Raw genomic sequence first — 16,204 nt, 5'->3', positions numbered from 1 at the left:
TGTGTGTGCTTCAGGCCCACCACCATACCATCCCGGAAAACAAAAGGGTCCAGGCTGGGGCAAAGATTAGCTTGCTGTACCTCAGCCCCCTATGCAAATATAAGAGAGAACACAGTCTAACCCTAAACTGGGGTTGATGCAGATGCATAGGCTGTTGATTGACTAAAGGGACACACATGCTTACCTCTCTTTTTACAGGGAGTTCCCAATCCTGAGAAAGGCTGAATGCAAATTTACTGAGGACTCTGCAACAGAACATATTAAGAGAGCTTAAAAGGGGGGCTATGCAAACACCATAGGCAAAGTAATCAAACTGAAACCCACATTAAGTTCTGACACATTTACTTCATTCTGTTCTTACAATTAAAAATTGCAAAACATTGTATCTGTCTACTGCCACAAAACAAGTCTTCAAGACATCTGACATTTCAAAGAACTGAAGAAGCAAGAAAGAAAACAGGCGTGGGTGCTTGGTGGTGTTTTTTTAAAGTGGCTCTTTAAAAAACCCTTGAGAAAAATCTAGACCTGAATTGTTCTGTCACCTCACAATTAACACAGCTGATGTGAAATATATACTGCCACATCTATTTAAGAGACAATACTTTATTTTAAAAAGAGGATTCCCAGCATCCTTACTTAGAGCACTTGTCATAGGAGACAAGTTGTACGATTTAGAAGAAGCATGCTTCCAGGTCTAACTGTCCTTAAGAAATACAAAACTCGGGTACTTTAGTAATCAATACATTTTCTCCTAGTTTTGCTGCACACAAACTCCTTTGTAGTTTGCTTTCTACTCAGCTCTACTACAGCTGAAGCTCAAGTGTACCCATTCCCCTGTGTTTATCTCTTCTCATTCATGATCATCTAAGGCAAAAAGCCTTCTCAATGTAGAAACTCTGAGCAGTTCCCTCTTAGTAGTTGTCCACACTTCTGCTTGCCCCACTGGTTTCCCCTGGGAAAATCCCATTTGCCACTGAAATGAAACATCACGTTTTCTGCAGATTGACCCAATCCAGCAGCAAACAGGGATTGGGAAAGTGGCGGGGCAAGCAGAAGGGTGGATGAGCCCTTATTTTACTCTTCCATGAGCCAGCCTGGCTGATGCATCTTCATATGAGCTGTGACAACTGGTTATTTCCTATTTTTCTGGAGATGTTGGCTGTGGCAACCAAGGAGGTTTGGTGGTGTATGATGGCAAGGGGGAAAAATCCTATTCTGCTAGGATAATGACTGATGAGCTCATCACAATGTACTGCCATTAGCCTTGCACATAAAGACCTATTCCTCCCAGGGAGGCTAAGATTGGGCAATGAAAGCAATTAGCATACCCTCTCTCCCTGTATGACATAGCCAAGTATTATTTCATTCACTTACATAAGGCTGCAGCTACCAGGAGGTGGAGTTGGGTAGTAAAATAAAGTGGGGAAAAGGAGGTTCCACCTACCTGAGCTCACACTTGATCTGCACCCAGCCAGGACTGCGCAAGAATGACCAGAGATGGAACCATTTCTCCACGGTCTGCAGGCTAGAGCACAACACCTCAAGCCACAAATGCAGCACCTGCTCACTGAAAAACAAGGCACAGGAAAAGTTACTAGCACACACACGTGTTCCATTGCCACTGCACAAGGAAACCCAGGGAAAATAAAAGGTGGAAGACCTTGTGGCTCGGAAACAGCAGAGCAGATCACACCTTTGGCTGCCAGCTCACAGCCCCTGCTGATGAAGCCCAATCTAAGCCACCCATTAGGCTCTTGTTCTCTGCTAACAAAAGCAGCCTTGTATGAAAAAGAACTGGAAGACTCACTTAAGTCCAATGCAGATAAGAGAACGAAGCTTCACATCCATCTGGGCATGTACTGCATCATGGGACATGTTGACAGACTGCACCGCCTGCAAAGGGGGGAAAGGGAGTTATATGGATTCTTATTCAGCAGCCTTTCTCTCCTGGGAGCCAAAAAGCTCAAATTGCATGCAAAAGGTATTCTACCCAAAGCATTTGGGCCTTAGAGGCAATGAGAGTGAAAGGACTCTAGATCGCCACCTGCTGGAAGACACAGCCCTCTGGGCTTGGCACAGGTCCTCATCATTAGACCCTGAAAACAGACTGTCCCGTCATAAAGACACCTTCATGACATCACCACACCCAATTAAAACACTAGAACAACTTACCCGATAAAGCAGCTCCTCTGGAGTTAGCACTTTCCCATCTTCATCCAACCTAGAACAGTAAATTAACAGATCCAGCTGATCCCAAACAAGCGAGGGTCAGACGTTTGCCCTCCCCAGTGCCACACACAGGATAGAAGCAACAGTTCCTTTCAAAGAAGATTCTCAGTAGTCCTTGCAAATTTCAACACAGGCCACTTGGCTAGGAGCCTACACCACTAAAAGCTTGTAGCCCTCTGAAGAAAGCCTCATTTGGCAAGTAATCTCTGCAGCAGCCACTGGCTAGCCCATCCTACATCAATAACCTGGCCTATAACCACCACCATTGTATTATTTATATGCCACCCATCTGACTGGGTTGCCTCAGTCACTCTGGGTTGCTCCCAACAAAATAATAAAAACACAATAAAACATCAACTGTGGAGAACTTCCCTGAACAGGGCTGCCTTAGGTCTTCTAAATGTCAAACAGTTGTTTATCTGTTTGACAAAGTAATATGTGAAAACATTGCAAGAAAAATAAGTATCAGCAGGAAGGGAACATCTAATTCACTAGACTGATGAGAGAAACATTTACCTGTAGGTCTTGCAGAGCACAAGACGAGAATACACAGAGTCAAAGTCACGCTCCACTTCCCGCCCAGCAGCCTAGATAGAGAAGAGCACACAAGCACAGTTATTGATACAGCTGTCTCTTATTGGGACAGACCAGCAGGTCCCCCCCCCCCCCCGCCTGCAATTACTACACTCTCCCAGAAGCCTCTGTACTTGCCAGATGCACAGAGGTGTCATGTACTTGCCATACTATTTCTAAAGACCCTGCAGACACCAAGTGCCTCTCTTACCTCTTCAATGAAGAGCCAGGGGTGGCAGGGCCCCCCCAGCAGAGATGGCCTCTTCAGCCCGTGTTCAAATATGGCTTTGAGGGCTGGGCAGAGTGTCCCTCGAACCAAGTCCGTCACACCTTCAGTGACAGAGTCATCTCCAGCAATGGAATACTTAGAGGAACAAGAGAACAGCCTCCATTAATGGATGAGAAGCCACAGCAAACAGAAAGGCACATATGGTAGATACTATAATATTTACCATACTATTTATGAATGCTGTTTCATATGCCCACCCTGCTATTTCATAGGAGGATGCCTAGGCAACCGCAAAGTCCATATGACAAAATAGTTTAATAAGCTCACAGTTGGCATTACCAAGCTCCTCCAATCACCTGGCTAGCAAGTATATGAATGAAGCTGTTAGACTATCCCTTTCACTGCCCCTCCCAACTGGTTGCTGGCAAATCTGGTTTTATCTTCAGTCGTCCCAAATATAAATTATTGGCTTTGCCACGGATTTATTGAGTGAGCTTGGATTTGTCACCTTATTCCTATATGGTCTACCTCTCCCACTGGGGTAGGGGAATAACGGTATCTCATATTTCCCAAATCTGAAACATACAGTGCACAAATCTTGCACAGAATGAGATTATATTTAATGGTTTTGTGTTCAGGTAACCCAGATTGTCATTGGGTGACTAAGAGGTATGGACTTTTGCAGCATGTGATTCCCACTCGCCCAGACCGAAACTCTGCTTCTCAGCATCTACTTCCCCACCATGTCCTTTACAAGGATCCAGAGAACAGTAGACACTAATGGCAGGAAGCAGGACCATAAATTTAATAAGGAAACGTTACCTCTTTGCTCCGTTCATCCAGAACTTCCACAAACTTTGCAGGAAACCAACCTATAAAGAGCAGGGAAATATCAGGATAGCAATCTAGTCTTGGTATCAGCCTGTATATAAGCAAACAGTATTTGTGGCACAGGCTGTGAAGGTAGCCCCCCCCCCCAATAGATTTAACATTATTGTTTGGGGTGGACAAAGATTCCTCCCTCACACAAATCCCATTTGCACTTACCTCTCAGGCCATTCAGTTCTCCCACCCAACAGTGCTCATCCTTCTGAGAGATGATCTGCAGCAATTGAAAGGAGGGAAATTGATCATACAGAGGAAAAAGAGGAGCAGCAAGCAATGTGTGGAAGCAAATATGGAATCTGAGCTGAGATACCCACGTAGTGGAAGTTGACCCCAATTATTTTTAGTGTATACTGCAGAAAAAACCAAACTTCACTCTGTTTGTTGTTCCTTATTCATATAATGTCTGATTGCTCCACCCCCCTACATGATGCTACCATTCTGTTGGTCCCGACCATCGTACCGTGATGATATCATTCTTACGGAAGCCCAGTTCATCATCATCATGGCGCTCAAAATCCAGCAATGCCTTGGCCCGTCGCCGATGGTTCCGACAACAAGCCACATAGCTTTCATGGTCCCGCTGGTGGCTCTCCATGGTGTAATCAGGAGTCAAATCCTGGTTGGGGGACAAACAAGAGTAATCTGAATTCATGCCAAGCAGAAGGCAGAGATTAACAAGGGATGAGGACATTCTTCCAGTTTTGTATCTTCCCATATTCCCTCATGAGGCAAGTTCTCACCCAACAAGCCCCTCCTTCAGTAAATTGGGTACAGTGGTAACCATCTCAGTAGCAGGAAGCATATGTTTTCTTGTGGGAGATCCCCTACTCACTATGCTGCAGCTCTTGGGATCCACACACTGAAAATGCCGTGCCACTTGCAGGATGGCCTCGCGCAACTCTGCAACCAGCTCCGTCTGCTTAATGTTCTTGGCCTTCAGTGCCTCCATGTCATCTTCCCCTGGAAGGAAGGCAGAAACAAAGGAAGGATAAGGAAATCACTCAAGTAGAGCAAGGCGGCAACCCAGTCAGATGCGTGGGGTATGAGAAGTAAACCATCATCATCTTTCTCTTAGTTTTCCCCTCTTCATCTGAAGCATCTGCTATTTGGAAACATACTGCTTCTATACACCGAGTTTCCATTTTGTTCTCATAGCACAAAGACAGACTTCCCTTCTATTCAATTGTCTAATCCAAAGTTGGCCAACCTGTGGCCAATGCTGATGTTTGGACTACAGCGCCCATACTCCCTAGCCACTGGTCATGCTACCACAGGTTAGAAATCCTTGGTCTAAACAAAGGAGCAAATAAGACCATTGCCATTGCCCTTCTAATATAACAAGAGAGGATGAATTTCTTCTATCATTTCATGTCTCAATCACATCCACTTCCACTAGTCATATTTTTTCCTAAAGTCTTATACTTTTAGTTGCCTTTCTGCAGGATATTTATTTTAAGATAGGGCAACAGAACTCTACACACTATTCTACATAAGGGTGTTTCAAGGAGTTATGGGCAACCTAATACTTGCTGCTTTATTTTCACCCATACCTAGTGTAATGGGGTTTGGGGTTGCTTGTGCGTAAGGCGCAAACTGCTCCAAGCTGAGTAGTTTGGTTAAAACTTTCCCCTGGCTGGACAGTCAGTACTCCGTGACTGTCTCAATCACTGGCAGAATCCGTCAGTGGGCGTTTCCTGAATTTCCTCCAACATAAAAGTTCTTTGACACCAAGTCGTCGCCTAGCTTCCCTGCGCGGAAGCTTTCTGCGCAGAGTGGACGTCCCAAGGGAAGGTCCTGTGCTCTCCCCGCTGGTCTCGCTAGAACAGTCCCGGAGCCTTTCCTCTGAAGCTCCCTCAGCCTCCTCTTTCTCCCTGGCGTCACGTCTATTTCCTTCCCCAGCGGAAGCTCTCCCTCTCTCCTTGCTGGTTCCCTCTCCAGCGTCATTGGGGAGCCTTACCACCACCCTTGGCTCTGATGGCAGTTTCCTGACACCTAGGTTCCTACCAATTGTGTTTTTCCTTTTACTTTTTAGTGCCACTCTATTCCTGAACTGATGTTAATTACAACAGGTCTTTTAAAAAATCCAATCTGTGTTCCACATGAAGACATGAAATGAGAAAGAGTGGAGATGTGCCTTATGCCCCATCTCAAAGCCCCATAAATATGTTTTATAACCAGCCTCTTGGCAGAAAAGAGAGAGACTGAAGCCTAGTTCAGTTTCTCAGGCCTCCTCAAAAGCTACATAAAAAAACCTAAGAGCGTGCTTAAGATAGAATAAAATAAGGGCACACCTACAGTGTAAACTTAAAACTAAGTTAACTGCCCTGAGCTCCCTACAAAGCAACTTCATTGAAGGATTTAAAGGCCTATAAACCCCATGGCACGGTTACACAGATTAAAAAACAGGTTTGTTTCTGCAGAGCGGATTGCCCAGGGACAGACCTTTATTAGTGAATGGTCTCAAAAGTAGTGCAGCCTTTCAGAAGTGATCAATAAGTAAGGAGGGCAGTTCTCTACTCGTAAATACTACTTGTGTCTCATATTACTTTCTTTCTCTGGACCTTTAAAGAGGACAAAGAGCACGGGCTTCACCTGGGGTTCCATCACAGCCACTGAAGAGGAACACTCCTGCGTACAGCAGAATAAACAGCTTGTACACGACTCCCAAGAGGTTAATTTTTAAAAAGATGACTCTAGGCAGCAGACAGAAGTGTCTCCTTACTTACCCTGAAGGCAAGCAGAGTGCTTAGTACAGTGTACAATAGTGCAAGGAAAGTCTATGGCCATGTTTGCACTAAAATCATAATTTAGCACAATGTGCACAAGCTGGAATGAACCTGAATGTGCCTCTGACTCATGTACTCCTTCTCCCACCCTCAGCCACTTATTCTGCATGGGGGTGGGGGTAGGGAGGAAGGAAGCTTGAGGATTTATTTGGCTCATTCCATTACGCATCCCACTACACTATAAATAAATAAAATATGGTTGAGTGTGAAGTGCCAACACACAGCCAATCTAGCAGACACCCACTATGTTTTGCCCTCTACATTTACCATGTTTGCTGTTTCAACTGTTCCAACCTGTGCAGGGCAACAATAATAGGCTCATGCATTTCTCCTTACCAAAAAGCAGAGAGGTGATGCCAGACTTCCTGCGCTGTGTCCTGCGTCGCACAATCTGAGAGACAGAAGACCAAGACTCATTAAAGAGAGAATACAGTGGTGCCCCGCAAGACGAATGCCTCGCAAGACGAAAAACCCGCTAGACGAAAGGGTTTTCCGTTTTTCGAGGCGCTTCACAAGACGAATTTCCCTATGGGTTTGCTTTGCAATACGAAAACGTCTTGCGATTTTTTTCGCTTTTTTCTCCCTTTTTCGAAGCCGCTAAGCCGCTAATAGCCGCGTAGCCGCTAATAGCGCTAAGCCGCTAATAGGGTTGCTTCGCAAGACGAAAAAACCGCTAGACGAAGAGACTCGCGGAACAGATTCTTTTCGTCTTGCGAGGCACCACTGTATAGTAAAAACGCTATAGCGACTGGCTACATTATGTTCAGTATGGTAAAACAGATCTTGTGGGTCACTTACATCAAACATACATACATACGTATGTACATATTTTTATTTGTATGCCACCTTTCCACAGTTCAAATCATGCTCAAGGCAGCTTACAACACAAAAATAATACATAACTGCAACATAATGAAAGTAGTCATAAACAATAAATAAAACATCAAAGACTACGCAACCAAACGGAACAATTTCCACATAAATAACAAGATCTAAAATAAAGATACAAAAAGCCAACAGCAACAACCTCCCCCTCAAACAACATGCCAGCCCAAGGGGGATAGAAAAAGAGAAGTATGGGGGACCAGAAAAGCTATACTGGACATAGCAGGAAGTATGGGATGTCTGGCAGCACGTCTTCAATAATACATCCAAGACTGACTCAACATCACTACCACTACCTATGAACAACAAAGGCAACAGAAGCCAAGCCTGAGAAAGGAAATATTTTTTAACTTGTGATTCCCAAGAGCTTTAGAAACATACCTTTGATAAGTTGACAGAAGCCCCTGCATTGAGCAGCTGCCCTTGGTCCGCAATGAGGTAAGCTAGGTGTTTGCACCGCTGAGTCTCCACTGCCACGTCCGTCAGGGAACCAGCGACACGCATGGCTTCCTGCAGGAGCACGTCTGGATCTTCAATTTGAGAGGGGATGTCCGAGAGTGTGTTGAAGATGGAGGCAGAGTTCTCTGACTGAATCAACTCATCTTCCTGCGTTAACAGGAACAAGGCATTCTGCGTGTTATGCTCTGGAATACCCTTGCAATTCTCACCGCCCCATTATCTGCATCTAACTCTATTCCCATGATGAAAGTTTGCACGGTGAATGCAGGGCAACAATGAATGCATGCTTCTGTTAATCTCCCTTTGCACCCAATTATTTTCCTATAAAGGAATTCCTTAATGCTACACTGAATTTCAGCCACACATCAATTTGCCCAACACAGAACCAGAAGAGAAGAGGTCATTTCTCAAAGTGTTTCTTGAAACAGATCATTGTCAACAATTCCAGTCTATATACTAGCTCGCTGGCATTATTCAGAAGACAAAAAAGCAGCAAAGACAACAGCGGGTGGCAAAAGGACCTACTGCACACCCAGATTTCGAAAGAATGATATATGGCATTTTTTGTTTTTCTTTCCTTACACACACAGACTGCCTCTCATAAAGGATTCCCCAAATACCTAAGATAGGGGGTGGGTGGGAATCCGGAGAGCGATCCCTGTATATAACACTCATTCCATGAGGGGAAAGCGGAGGAGTGTTGCTTACCTTCATGCTGAGCATGCCCAGTGTGACCTGGAAGAGAACTATGGAGCCCTGGTAGAAAAAGAGGTCCCAAATTCGTAGCAACAGCTTGATATGCACAACACTAGCAAATGATGTGAGGAACCAGTGCAGGGTGATCAAGGAGAGCTCTGTGAATGGAGACAGTAAAGAAGGTGTATCATTCTAGTTTACCAATCACCCACACGAGGAAGAATCCATCCTACCCCTGCCCTCCATAGAATCACTTTCCACTTCCAACATAAAACAGAGAACACTCACATCTATTCCAAATAATGACCCATGTCATTATGATTGTAACAGTGCAGGCAAATACAGCTCCCTTCTCAGTCCTTTTCACTATGTCAAGCCAGAGCCAAATAAACAATGATCAGTAAACCAAGGACTAAACTTGCCTACAGATTGTGGTTTGCTTGGGGCAAAACTACCTACAATTCCTAGTTCAGACAGAATACTAAGCAAAGGACTGTGGTTTGCTTGCTACTAGTATGCAGGAAAAGTGGCCCAAATAGGCACATTCACAGCAAACCATTAACTATAGCTTACCATAACAAGCAAATGAGGCCACTGAGAATGTTTCCTCTTAAAACAAGAATTTTCAAATCTCAAACAAGAGATTATGTACACACAACCCAAATACCAAGCTAAAGTGACTCATGCTCAAAAGCATGTTTGACTAATTTGCACTACTAAATTCCCTTAGCAGCCTCATGCACAGTGTGCTAACAATGTGGCTCACAGAAGAGAGTTGAACCCTGAAGCTCAAAACCTTTAGCTGCCCAAGGGAGGCTCTCACCAATGTCATGCTCCTGGAGAAGTTTGTCCAGCTGTGGCAAGTACTGCACAATGAGATGGCGCAAGACGCGCTGGTCAGTCTGGACGCCCATCAGAGTAGTGTTGAAGTAGGAGGCCGGCACCAGGTCCTCAATGATAGCACACATCATCCAGAAGGCATCTTCCTCTTCCAAGAAAAGAAGTAAGGAAGCGACTACCTAGCAGGAGATGAAACATGGAGATAAGCTGAAAAGCACCTGTAACAGCCCACTGGTGCCCTCCCTCACAGCAGCAGAATTTTAGGGATAGAAAGTAATTAGCCATGGTGAGAACAGGATTTTAGATGATGAACCTTTGGGCCAAATGAGCAATACTCTAATGTTTTCATGCAAAGCAGCCTCATAGTTTCAGTAAAAGGATAATAATGGATCATGGAAACCTCTGTGACTCCAGGAAGACTTATTTATTTGAGCTCTTAATATACTACTTAATTGCCAAAGTTCTTCTGTAAGAGGGAGAAGGGTCCTTGTGGCCCTCCAGTCCCCAGACCACATCCCTACCAGCCCTGCTTTACATCCTCCTCATGTTCCTTCACTTGGTTGGAAAGTGTCCTTGAACTATGATTCTTGCCTTCCTGGGTAGAGAGGGGTGTGTCTAGGAAGTAGCTTACCACACAAGGCACAGTGCACATTCATTGCTCTGCACAGTTGGTTGTCCACTACTAGCCTTTCGCCCCTGGAAGGTTGACCAGAAGGGAATGCTGCCCTTATCGTTTCTTTTTCCAAGTTTGTGCTTATTTTGTTCTCATTTATACAAAACTTCCATTTTCTGAGGGAAGTCTTATTTCCCCCGCCCCTAAGTTTCCTCTACAAAATCAAACATGACTGTGTTAAACTTTTTTGGCGATTGTCCATCCGAATATATATGCTGAATTTTATAGTGCAGTTTAACAGCACTTATATGTCACAACAGGCCCTGAATACAACCTAAAATTAAGTGCAGGGTCACCTCCATGACTGTCAGCTCTAGGGTATAGTCATTTAGCCAATAAAGAAATTGTACTTTTTTGTTGTTACGGGAACACACACTGATTCAATCTACATGAGGATAACTGAAGTCACTCATAACTACATTTCCTCATTGGATGCAGCTTTTGATTTAATTCTCCATCTCATAAACAACCAGAGCATTTTTGTCAGGCGGGCAATCAAGCATCCCCAGAATTAAATTACCCTTGGGCCTGGTAATTCTGTAGAGCAGTCTGCTCCTTTTGCTATGTCTAGCTTGTTGGAATGGATGTCCTCAGGTGTACAGAGTGATACCGCCTCCAGTTCACCCTTACTTGCACTTCCTAAAGGGTTAATATCTGTAGACTGACTTGTATGCCAGTTTTCCATTGCATAACTGTGGGCCACTCTCTCAATGTGAGCCAAGTTGGGAGCTTGTGCTGCAGGCTGGCTTACATATGATTTAAATAAATTCTAAACAGAGTTATGAATAGGGAGCAATGTAGCGTAAGTTCATAAAGTAACTTTGATTCTAACCTATGGTGCTAATAACTTTGCTAGTCATACAGAGGTAGCTCCAGAGTCTTTGGTGATCCCTGCCACTGAAACGGCCTTCATTTCTCCCCATCACAAAGACCTTGAGCTGCAGTGAATATTACATGGGCAAAAGGGATGTTGCTGAAGATGGCACCTATGTGGTATAACAATTCTTCATTCCCCCTGCTGAAACATATAGGACATCTAACTGCACAGATGACTGCAGGAATCTCCATTTCCCTACTTCCAATTCTTGGTGGCTGTTTCTGAGGATGTGGAGGTTCTCCAAGTTACAGTGGCTATACCTGAAACAGGCTACTTTATGGCTTACAGCTGGGTCTTAGCAAATACTCACCATGGTCATGCCACTCCTGGCAGGAGTAATATATTATGTTTAGTGGCGCCATCACCTCTGCAGTAAACTGGATAAAAAAAAGTATGTTGCTGCCTGTACAGGTACCTGTGAATTCCTCTCACCTGCTGTGAGCAGATTCCCAAGGGAAACAATAACAACTCACATATACCACAATAGGAGAGGTTTATTTACCATGCCAGTGCCTTGACAATAGCCTATTTCGGGATACAGCCATGCCAGTCCCCGGAGAATTCTGCGTAGCCGCGGCACTCCAATACTATTCATGTTGGAAAAGCAGGCATTGCTGGGCATGGTGCGGAGCAAATCTTTCTCAATCTAACAGAAATCAAGTATCACAGATTAGCATTCTAGACTCAGTTAGCAATTATCCTCCCCATCTTCTTTTTTCTTTCTCTAGTCCCCTGGGCTGTCCTTACATTCTTTGCACCCCCACAAAGTAGGCCTGTCGTCTGAGGCTGCCATTTCACCTCAGAATGGAAGCCTCACAAAGCACATGCAAACTTCCATCCATTCAGTATAATGCCTCATCTGCAACCTGAAGTGAACTGCTCAAAGTGAGTGAGTAAGCAGCACATCTCTTACTGCACACTCAAGATAAAAATGTACCAAATAGTTATGAGTTTTATGTGCCAATGCACATTCTAGCAGTCCCCCCCCCCAGCAGCCTGGTTGAGACCCTGACTGCCACAAACAGTATCAATGGTGCCATTGTGAGAGGGCCTATTAGCAGGTTTCCTCAACCTGGCGCTCTCCTGATGGCTCCCAACAGAATAGCCAGAGATGATAGGAGTTGCAGTCCAAAACATCTGGACGGCACCAGGCTACCAAAGCCTGCTTTAACGGTTGACTTTTGCTTCAGAAGCCTTTCCCAGTTCCAAAGGCTGTCTTGGATGCCTCTACTCTGAGATTCTTTCTCTTCCTGCCTACCTGTCACCTTCCAACGACTGGTGACAGATTAGTTACAATGGGGGTAAGGAAGGCTCAACTTTATGCACCTTGCAAAAGGTATGAGATGTGAAGGAGGCACTCACAGCGCTATACATGGCATCTCCCATTTTGCTTTATTTATAAAGTTGCTTCGTCTTCCCTACTAGTTTTACAAAGTCCTGTCCCCTTCATTAGGTTGTTGGTGTTTGTCCTTAATGGGCTGAGAATCACATTAATCTAAGGGCAGATGTACCTCATATATTTAAAGCACATCTAATGCACGTTTAAAACACATGGCTTTTCCCAAATATTCATGGGAACTATAGTTTGTTAAGGATGCTGGAAATTGTGCCTCTATGAGGGGGAAACTACACTTCGCAGGATTCTTTGGGGAAAGTCATGTGCATTAAATGTGTGTTGGATGTACTTTAAATGTATGGTGTGGATCTGCTCTAAGAGTCTGAGGATTAAAAGTTAGGACTCAGTGGTGCTATTTAGAGCTTAAGACACACAACCTTGTATAGTGATCTCCAGACTAGTTCTTCACATTTTGTTCAGTGTTTATATCCAACAGCAAGAGTCTAAGCAAAGCGCCTCATGAATACATGTTAGTACATCAACAGAATGATATTTTATGCACACTCTACACCTAAAGGGTAATTAGCTGCTGCTGAGTGGCAAGAAGATTTGTGCTGGCTGAGAGAGATGCTTACAAAGTTCTGTACCTAGACCTCAAAACTTCCTACCTTCTAACAATTGAAGATTTTATTCTTTTCCTTTTAGCATGATGGCAGCAAGTGTGAAACACCCCCCATTTGTTCTACATAAATTTTAAATCCACAGAGGTGATGTGTGGTAGTAAATCCTTTCTTGGCTAATATCAGGAGGAACGCTGTGAGCCAATCCCTCTAAGCTCATTTTCAGCACTAGAAGAGAACTACCAACTCTGAGAAACTGAGTGGTTAACCCCCTCCTCCTCTCAATCGCTGCTCTTAATCTTCCCTTTCTTCCACCCACCTAATAGAGTGCCCTTTCTTGAGCCCCAAAAACTAACCCATGGCAAAGTACCCACTTGTTTGGCAGCAATGGTTTCATCATTGGAGCTGTTTTTCACAATTTCCCGATATGACATTTCTGAATTTCGCTTCTTCTGCAGAGCACCTGACAGTCTCATCCACAGCTGGGTGAAATGAAGGAAGGAAAGAAAGAAAGGGTTTTATGATTAAGACAGGAAACCTCACCAGCAAGCTCTCCTCACCTTCATGATTAACCAGGAATGCCTCACCTGTGGCCTCATGCTATGAGGAATGCCCGCCAACACCAATGATCGCAGCTTATCGGAACGTGGAAGTGTGACTTCTATCTTGTCCCAGGTGAGGTCCCCCACGTCATGGTTGTGTGTGAATTCCAAGTGGGCCTGCCATTTCAGCCTGTGCTGTGGCTCTTCAACCAGTGGGATCCCCAAGAGCTTGCTGGAGTTTGGCTCTGCGCCATCTGTAGCAAAGAACACCAGCTTTAGGTGTGGGGAAGAAAGTAGCAAGTAGCCTTCTACATCTGAAAAATAATAATTCCTTGAAAAGCTGGACTTTACAATCTAGAGAGTCAAGAATTCAGTTGTGCATGCTTGGGCAAGTGTATAACCAAGTTCCAATTCTGATCCCAAAGCATGCACAGACCGCCACCGTTGGTGATGTTGAAAAATCCACTCTGACAGTCCCTTATGAGGTATATGGGCACCAGCCAGTTGAAATTCAAACAGGAAAATGAAGGTGTTTACTTTTCCATTTGAACATTTGTATTCTGGCTCATATAAAATGCCTAAAGTGGCTAGCTATCCTAATATTTATTATTTGCATATAGATTTCTATACCACTAAATCTTCTGAAAACAATGTACACAAATAATAATTTTATTATTTATACCCCACCCATCTAGCTGTGCTTCCCCAGTCACTCTGGGCGGCCTCCAGCAGCTGTCCAAGGTTTCAGACTCCGCTGGTTTCAAGAACTTGAGCCCAGACAAACATGTAGATGGATTGCAGCTTTAAAATACATACGAGCAACACCCTGATCCTATCCTGGTTGTCACCTCCATGTCTTTTCAAGAAGGAAAACCTGCTGTTTACATACATGTGTACTGTTCCTAAATGACATGTTACCAAGAATGTTATCATGTTAGTAAAGCCTGAAGTTAATTTCTTTAGAGGTCAACTGCTTTCAAAGCACCACCAGAATCAAGAGTTGGAAAGGGACTGCTGGGAATAAGTGACTTCTGAAGCACAGCCCCAGGGAGATCTTGTCACAAGTTACACCACAGAAATAAAAGGCCTTGCCTTCTTTGTCTACCCGGAAACCAAATTCATCATACCGGAACTCTGGCTGTTCAACAGATTCTTCTTTCTGGAAAACCGAAGAAAAGAATTGCTTTCCATTCTTTGCCACTAGGTGGTACAACACTTTTACACACTGCAGGCATCCAAAATAAAATTGGGAGCACTCTATGCATTTGTGCTGTACTCTTATAGCCTATATAAATAACTTCCACAGTAAATCTAGGAAGAACATGTTGGGAAGATATTTCCATTGGAGATTTTTTTGCCTTGCTTCTCCCAACCTTAACCCCTTCTCATTATTTAAAAGGCATCAAAATCCTGCAGACTGATGATTTAGTCACTCATTGGCTCAGTCTACATATTATTCTATGTGTACATATACTGTATGCACAGGAAACACTGCTCCCATTTATGCTTCCCCATGTGTGTGCATCCTTAGCAATGCTTGTCACAACTACTTTTCTAGTCTAGACACAATTAATACTTCGAATTCTGTACTGTTTAAACCACTTAAGCACAATATTGTTCCAAATTCTAACATGCTAAGATTAGTACCAAAGCAGTCCCAATTTCTTTTGGATGTAAAGATCTACCACAGAATTCCTGATTCAACCTGGGGGTTGCTGTTAATCCAGATGGTCCCAGAAAACATTTGTCAGCCTAACCCTGTTGTCCTTGAATGCGAGTTTTGAGCATCACCAAGCAGTTGTACATATAACAGTGCCTATCATGCAAGCAGCTGCCTATTTATTTTATCAGTGTAAGGGTTCCTTACTGGCAGCCTTTATCCCAATGGACTCTATGTTTCACATTTTTCATTTTATATGTTGTGCCAGGCACATGCACTTCTAATTAAATTTATAGGCTATTCATGTGTGAAACCTTTGGCAAGGTCTCAAGAGCGTGGCTTCCACTACCCAGTCTTTCTAAAGGGTATACACAGCCCCCAAAAGTATTTTATACCCTGGCTTCTTTACCCAAATGTAAGACATAATGCAAAATCAGACATAATTTGTGTTTAGGTTACCAGCTCATAAACTATTAGAGTCAGGCTCTATATCAGATTTTGCCAGCAGTGCCAATTTACCTGAGAGCTCCATTCATGCTAGAATGAATGCAGCTGCTGACACAGCAATTAAATGCCACAAATGCCTAGAAGGGTACTTGAAGACACATACAAACATTCATAATGTACACTACTGTTTACTATTCAACAATGAAAGAGAAATTAGGTGCAATATTTATTACTTTGTCTTATAGTAGTACCTGGGCATATTTGGCCAAGATCTCCTGAGGCCAAATGCTGGGTGTGAGAGCAGAGAAGGGCCCACCAGCAGTAGGGGTACAGCTTCCTATATGTAAAAACATTACAAACATACACAACAATGGAACACAAGGGACAGGAAAGTCACACTAACACTTCTGTGATTAGCCAGTCCTAAAACACTTCACGAGACTCTGTCCCCAGTTTTCTTCTAT

The 16,204-nt window shown here is 43.9% G+C and overlaps 1 protein-coding gene across 2 annotated transcripts in view; it reads right to left on the bottom strand.

Annotated features, from left to right (window-relative positions):
- The window catches only part of SGSM3 (small G protein signaling modulator 3), a 30,975-nt gene that overhangs the window by 1,596 nt on the left and 13,175 nt on the right, over positions 1–16,204 (bottom strand). Inside the window, exons 4-22 of one of the 2 annotated variants that reach the window (XM_081877627.1) lie at positions 15,992–16,077; positions 14,726–14,792; positions 13,679–13,887; positions 13,466–13,573; positions 11,638–11,781; positions 9,569–9,764; positions 8,758–8,903; positions 7,972–8,196; positions 7,042–7,096; positions 4,752–4,879; positions 4,380–4,535; positions 4,079–4,133; positions 3,854–3,903; positions 3,014–3,166; positions 2,746–2,816; positions 2,173–2,221; positions 1,808–1,893; positions 1,445–1,567; positions 185–245 (exon numbers count right to left, since the gene is read on the bottom strand). In XM_081877627.1, coding sequence (XP_081733753.1) covers positions 185–245; positions 1,445–1,567; positions 1,808–1,893; positions 2,173–2,221; positions 2,746–2,816; positions 3,014–3,166; positions 3,854–3,903; positions 4,079–4,133; positions 4,380–4,535; positions 4,752–4,879; positions 7,042–7,096; positions 7,972–8,196; positions 8,758–8,903; positions 9,569–9,764; positions 11,638–11,781; positions 13,466–13,573; positions 13,679–13,887; positions 14,726–14,792; positions 15,992–16,077 — 2,168 coding nt within the window. Of the gene's footprint in view, positions 1–184; positions 246–1,444; positions 1,568–1,807; positions 1,894–2,172; positions 2,222–2,745; positions 2,817–3,013; positions 3,167–3,853; positions 3,904–4,078; positions 4,134–4,379; positions 4,536–4,751; positions 4,880–7,041; positions 7,097–7,971; positions 8,197–8,757; positions 8,904–9,568; positions 9,765–11,637; positions 11,782–13,465; positions 13,574–13,678; positions 13,888–14,725; positions 14,793–15,991; positions 16,078–16,204 lie in introns of those variants that run through there. The other variant, XM_081877626.1, reaches the window with a different exon arrangement.

This window comes from Podarcis erhardii (genome assembly GCF_964252035.2).
Source record: "Podarcis erhardii genome assembly, chromosome: 10".
Classification (NCBI taxonomy): domain Eukaryota; kingdom Metazoa; phylum Chordata; class Lepidosauria; order Squamata; family Lacertidae; genus Podarcis; species Podarcis erhardii.
Note: the sequence above shows the minus strand (reverse complement) of the source record. Positions and strands in the feature narration are given on the sequence as shown.